The sequence below is a fragment of the Athene cunicularia genome, assembly GCF_003259725.1.
Source record: "Athene cunicularia isolate RWA chromosome 26 unlocalized genomic scaffold, athCun1 chr26_part2, whole genome shotgun sequence".
Classification (NCBI taxonomy): domain Eukaryota; kingdom Metazoa; phylum Chordata; class Aves; order Strigiformes; family Strigidae; genus Athene; species Athene cunicularia.
The window spans coordinates 103,719-110,542 of NW_020799137.1; the positions used below are offsets into that span (position 1 = coordinate 103,719).

Here is a 6,824-nt window from a genome sequence, read left to right on the forward strand (position 1 = left end):
AGCTCACCAACAGCAAGAAACCCCCCTTATTTTCCTTACTTTTCAATTTTTTAAGGTGATGCCCCAGAGCAGCAAAGCCTACCTCTCCTGCGTGCCCAGAGGGACCCTCAGTTTCGGGGTGCCCAGGACAGCGAGGCTCCCCAGGCCGGGATGGATGCGGGTCCCGTGCTGAGGGCGTTTGACCTGCCCTGGCACCGAGCTCTCATTTTCTCTCTTACTCAAGGCTCCTTTCCGTTTTTGGGTTACACTCAACTGCCGGTGCTCACTTGTTTCCTGTTTGCTGCATTGCAAGTGGGGTGTGGGAAGGGCCTATCCAGAGGGTCACCGTGCCCCCAGGCCCCCCAAAACCCCAAAGCAAGGGCACTGCCGGTGTCACCAGGAACCACAACCAGAGTCCCCATCCTTTCCTTGCTTGCAACAGTCCAGCCAAGTCTGGAAGGTGTTTGGGGCAGGGAAAAACATCAGAGAAACAGCAAACTTTACTTTAAGAGTCCAAATAACCCAAACTGCAAGACTACCTGTAATCCACAGATTGCAAAGACAGAACAAACCTGCAACTCCCACCCTGCGGAGGATCTTTGGCCCCAGGATTTAGAGATCTCCCCCACTCTGCTGCTCACACTGGTATTTTTTTCAAGGCTCCTGCCTGAATTATTAATTCTGCTTTAAAGCCAGCATCAAAGCCACCTGCAGTCTGAAACCACCCTGAGTTGCAAGGGGACAGGGGAATTAGGCAGGTCACATGCACTTTTGCTCAATTTTAACTGCAAAAATGGGAAAAGATCCCAAGCAAAAATCTGAAATAACAACAAGGGAAAACATCAACTGTTATTTTAAGGCCATAACTAGAATTAACACCCCCTGGCTCACAGCCTGGGCCTGAGCTCGTCTCTCCCCATCTGATGAAATCACTTGCAAGGGAACCGGCTGCGCAGGTGCCCTGCCCCATCACACCCCCCCCCGGCCACAGCCCAGCCCTGCTCGTTTGCCGTTTAACCTAACGAAGCCACAGCCAGCTCAGGTGCAACCGCTCCACCTGGGCATTTGTAGGCCGGTTCAAGGCTCAGCTGTTTCTTCTCCACTATCTGAGCAAAGCTGGAGCCTGTTACCCCAGACTGAAGCAAACCCACGGCCAGGCTGGGGAGCTCAGCTTGCAAAAACCACCTCTGAGCTCACATTTGTCAGCACATCTCACAACCTCTAGGGCTCTTTACCGCTGCATGGAGAAGGCTGAATTTTGGTTTTGCTTTCCCTGAGGATGCTTTTGGGGGTAAAACCCTAGATGTCCCTGGGAGAGCTCACTGATTCATGTCCTCTGCCCAACAAGACTCCAGCGTCTTGCTTCCAGCTGCAGAGCCAGGGTTAGCACCAGCTGCAGGAAGGTACAATTCAGCCCCACAGCACCAATGGCCCTTTCCAGCCCTGAGGAGAGGCTGGGCAGGTCTCGACAAAAGGGAATTGAATATAGTGGGGAAAGGAGGGGAAGCGCCTGACCCTGCTTCCAGCCCCGCTCAACCATCGTGGGAATTTGAACCCCGGCATCCTCGCTCCGTGCTGAGGACAGACTGGGATGGGAGAGCAGCAAAACACAACCTGAAAGCGCAAGATTTCCATCCATTCCTCAGCTCATCACCATTTTGTGTCACCAAAGCTGGGGGGACACGGTCCTCTCCCACCCAGGAAAGGTGGCACAGGGCTGGGGTCTCCCAGGGAGATACAAAACTCAAGCCCAGGTGCCAAGGTCCCTCTTGCACAGCAGAACCAGACCCTGGGTGTCCTCAGGGCCCTGCAAACAAGGATGAGGGGGTATTTGCTGATTTATTTCTTGCTTCCTACATTGCCACCACTCCTGACAAACGGGAGGTGACAGCAGGAGGGAGCAGCTGGCAGCAGCCAAGGGGGCTGGAAGGCCTGACACAAGGGGAAAGATTAAAAGGGTTAAATCTGTAAGGCTTGGCTCAGCAGCAGCTAAACGGCTGCGTGATTGTGCTCTGCGAGCATTTCAAGGGGCATGAGTGTGCATCACCCAACCCTACGGTGACAGGCAGATGCTTTAGGGATCCTCGGCTGAACGATGACACAAGGTTGCCACCATCAAAATTTTATTTTCATCCAGATCCTCAGCAAATTGGGTCATTTACCACATTAACCAGAACCTGAGCTCGCAGTCCACATACAGATCAGAGGAAGCAGCCGCTGCCTGGTGGAGGCATCCCTGACCCCCAGGGGATGGCAGCCCTGGCATCCAGCACCTCATCCCAGCCCCACCTGGGACTTGCTGCTGCATGTTTCCATCAGCAGTGCCACCACATGCTCTGATATGTCCCTGTCCCACAGCACGGGTCACACCCAGAACCTCTTTAAAGGAGGAGTGGAGATGTAACCAGCTTGCCCCTGGCTAACGGCCACTGGCCCCACAAGGTAGTGGCACTGGGGTTAGGAGCAGAGGGCTGGGCTCACAGCGTGGGCAGCAGAGGAGCCTGCAGGAGACAGCAGTGACTTCTGCTGGGGACGTGGTGGCAGCACCAATCCTGCACCCAGGTCTGCAGCAGACAGCTGGCCCAAGGGAGCAGAGTAAAGCACAGGGGTTGCGGTGAGGTCTCGCCCCTCCCAGCCCCCCCCTTTGATGTCTCACCCTACAGAGGGGTCATCCAGGGCTGTGACAGCCCCTCCCCACAGCAGCCCAGTTGGGTCCGTGCCACAGCCAGCTCAAAGGCACCTCCCAGCTCAGGGCTGCACCCCCAGAGTGACCCCCAAGCCCCCAGACCAGAGCACCCCCCTCCCCACAGCCAGACCCTGCTCCCAGCACAATTATTTCCATTAACCCAGACAGCAATTCCTTTACACAAGTGTTTATTCAGAGTTAACATTTATAGACAAACAGGTATTTTCCCTTCCCCCCACACAGACTTAATAGCATTTTTTTTTAATATAAATAAACATTTAGTGCTGGGAGCTTGCCAGCTTCACTGACAGCAAAGTGCATCACGGTGCAAGGCAGGAGGTTGACCCCATCCCTTTTCTGCCTGGGACCATCTTGCACCAGTTTCCAGAGTCCAAATCCAGCAGAGCAGGAGATGAGCCCCATCAAAGTGCCGAGATCTGACAGTGTTGAGTCCTTCAAGAGCAGGGAGACTCATCCTTCAGCGCTGGGAGCGAGCAGCCTTCGCTCCAGGACATCCCTCAGTCCCAGAGGTGACCCAAGCCAGCCGCTCAGAGCCAAGTGAGGCTCCTTTCCCCCACTCTGCCCCAAAGGAGTAGTCCAGGAAAAAAGCAACAATTTTGTCTTTCAATGTCATTCTTGTTGGTGAGCAGAACTCTCCTGGAGCAGACCAAGAGGCAGAGCAGGCAGCTCCTCAGCCTGGTGTCAGTGTTGGAGGAGGCAGGAACACGGAGGCAAAGCACCGCCACCAAGGTGAGAAAGTGGGGGTTTGGGTCAGCAGAGTCCAGGGGACCCCAAAGCCTCCCAGGCAGCACTGGTCCCACCATGAGCTCAGCCCTAGGGACCTCCAGCAGGTCTGTCACCATCTGCAGCCTGTCTGACAGGTGACAGCACCGGTGAGTCACCCAAAGGAAGGGCTGTCCAGGGAACAGCATTTCCTCTCCCAAGCAGCCATGGGAAGGAGCAGCCCCTGAGTCACTCTGCTCGCAGGCACGGCCAAGGGCTCGCCACCGCTGGGAAGGGAACCACCACCATGTGCCAGCAGCCGGGGTGTCCTCAGAGCCCGGCTGTCCCAGGGCTCTACAGCCCACAGCTGTGACCCTTTATCTTGTCCCAGCCAGCTGGTGGCACCAGCATCCTCCATGGCCAGCCATCGGGGAGGGGAAGGGCCACAGCTGGACAGGAGGGTGGTGCAAGGACAATGCTTGGCCCCACCACCACAGGACCAAGGACACACACTTCTCTGCAGGCAAGGCAACGCCTTAGCCCCATCAGGCCCATTTCAGTCCTCCTCCATCCCCTCCACGGGGCTACAAGCCTCAACATCAACTACTCCTATACATTGCACACGGTGAAGGTCCCTCAGGACCCCAGAGCTACTCATAAATAGGAAACTACAGATTCTACATCGCTTCATACAGACAGCTTACACAGTACAGGGTGGGGGAAAAGAGCCACCGACACCCCCAGGGCACATCAGCATCAGCGGCTGTTCCCAGTGGCAAGAGGAGCTGAGCTCCACCATGTCACAGCCTGGGTTTGTCAGGCTTGGGCTTGTCAGGCTTAGGCTTGTTGTGGACAGTCCTCCGCTTAGCGCTGTAGAAGTCTGGAGGGGAGAAAGACAGGGTTGGGAAGTGCCTGCAGCAGGGGAGGAAGAGGGAGGTGTCCTCACAGAAGCACCCCAAAACCCAGCCCAGGTGTGCTCCATCTTAGAGCCACCCACCCAAAATTCCTGGAGAGAGGAGCCTGTAGGTCTCCACCATCTCTTCTGTTTGGCCTCACCTGCATTTCCACTCCGGGCCCTGATCTTAGAGGACAGTCTCAGGCCATGAGAACTGAAGGGGATGAACTATTTCTGGGCATCTTCAGCTATAAAACCCACAGACCCGATGTAAGCCCCCCGCCTGACCCCCAGCAACCAAGAGTCACCCAGTTTGTGGCCTTTTCCCCTTGGAAGATGGGTTCTGCTCCCCCAGGAGAGATGCATGAAGGGTGGTCCCCTCCCCATGCCCAGGAGCCAGGCAGGGCTCTTGCACCCAAGTCCCCTCCACCTGTCCCTACCAGGAGAGCCACAACACCAGCAGTGCCACCACAAGTGACACCAAGGCTCCAGCACTCACCTTTCATGGTGGTCAGCCCCCGTTTCAGGCTCAGCGGGGAAGCAGCCCTGTAAATCTCCAAGCTCTGCTGATACTCAGGGGAAATCCTGCTGCGATGGATCTTGGCAGGGACCTTGTGGACCGAGGAGCTCTCACTGCTGGTGGCCTTGGCCAGGCTGTGGACCTCCTGGGGGGGCTGCTCAGCCTGGAGGACCCTCTCCCACTTGAACTGTCCTTCCAAGGGAGTCTCCGTCTCAAAGTCAAAGTTCCAGCGCTGCCGAGCTTCTTCCAGGTGTTGCTTCAACATTCCCTCAAATTCATTCTGGAGCTCGTGGTGGTCCACGGGGCCGTGGCACCTGGGAAGAAAGCAGAGCAAGTTACTGGGGTGTTGGGCAAGCCACAAACAGGCCCAAGGGCCAGCACATTTGCTACAGAGAAAAGCACACAGTAGCCAAGGTGGGAACAAGGCAGCCCAGAGGAGACTGTCCGCCAGCACCCATCTTGGACTCGGACATCGGGGATTTCAGCAGTGTCCTGGGCAGAGGCCTGAGCCTGGTGCGATGCAGAAGGAAGGGGAAGGGGCAATGGTGACATTCCCCATTCCTCCCCCAGCAGGTAAAGCCCCACCAGGGCAGAGCATCCGGCACCTCAACGCTGCCACTGGTTCCATCCACAACCCCACTGCGTTCCCACTTCTACACAGGCACAAGGCAAGTTGGCACACAAGCAAGTGAAGCAACAGGATGTTTTTCTGGCCAGTTTCTTCATCTCAAGAACCCAGGGCCGGTGGCTAGAAAGCCTTTTAAGCAACTGCAAGAACATGCCACAAGCTTGACCGCTTAGTTAACCACCCCTGTTATCTGCAAGAAGCTGTTGGGTAACCAGAGACAAGATCCTGTTTGTTTGGTTTTTTACAAATCGGTGCCAAAAGCCTTGACCTTCACAGTAAGTGGCAAAGCCTTTCCTTCCAAGCAGTCCTCCCCCTTATATATGCGTGGGGTTAACGGATCCCTCACGCCACCCACGGTTATGAGGAACCTCGTTATCAGAGCAAAGCAAACAGCACTCTGGCATTTGACTGCTTTTGGAGCGATGGCTCGACCCTGCTTGGAGAGCTGTGCTCATTAAATCTGCTTTAAAAAAACAAGAGTCACAAAAATAAAATCCCTGCAGCAAGGCAGGGTGCTCAATGCCCATCTAATCTGGGACAGACACCCCCCCCAAGGCTTGCACCCCAAAACACCCCCAGGGATGGGGTGCTCAGCCTCCTGCAGGGAAGATTTCTGCCCAAACTGAGCTCTCCCAGCCCCTCTGCATGGCCTGTGCTGCAATCCCAGACACGCCACCAGCACGGCGTGCCAGCAGGCTGCTGGAGAACCTCCAGCCCAGGGGGCTTGGGGAGGGGGGGAGCACCCTCCATCCCCGGGGCCACCCTGACCCTCTGCCCTGCCCCCGTTCCCAACCCAGCCTGAGCATCCCTGAGTAAAAATAGAAATCCAGCTGCCTATCTCCTGGCAGCCAGAGCACATCGACAGGGTGACCTCACCGCAAGGCAAGTCCCAGCATGTCCAGGCAAGCCATGGCAGGTAGCAGGGGGGGATGTTTCGACACCCTGCCCGGGCCACCCTCCAGCCCTCCCTGCCGGGGTCAGGCGCCCATCGCCCCGTCCTCACCCCACTGCCACGGCCCAGGTGCCACCCCGGAGCTCCGCAACCCAGATAAAGCTTCGCCCTGACTCACGATCACAGGTTGCTGGAGCCACCGGGGAGGGAAGGACCAGGGCCGGGTCACCGTCCCCTCCCACGGGGATGGCGCTGCCTTCGGCAGCCTCCGCAAAGCAACAAACAGCTTCGCAGCTTCCCGCAGCTCAGCTGGGGAACCCCAAAACTCAGGCAAGGGGGTGATGCAGGTGCATTGAAACCGCACCCCGGTTGGCGGGGAGCTGAAGGCACTCCTGGGACACACCCCACACCCCTACCAGCCCCACTCAGGACCAGTTACACCAGTCGGGGGAAGGCCCGGGGAGCGGGAGGGGCCGGGAGCACCCGCACCCGGGGCAGGGG

At 57.1% G+C, this 6,824-nt stretch overlaps 1 protein-coding gene across 1 annotated transcript; it reads right to left on the bottom strand.

Moving 5' to 3' along the window:
* Positions 1 to 2,836: 2,836 nt before the first annotated feature.
* Positions 2,837 to 5,284, bottom strand: CDKN1A (cyclin dependent kinase inhibitor 1A; the record flags this gene model as incomplete). The annotated part of the gene is made up of 2 exons (XM_026864364.1): positions 2,837 to 4,268; positions 4,783 to 5,284. Coding segments are annotated over 2 exons (582 nt in total), but the record flags the coding sequence as incomplete, so codon positions are not given.
* Between the last annotated feature and the right edge of the window lie 1,540 nt (positions 5,285 to 6,824).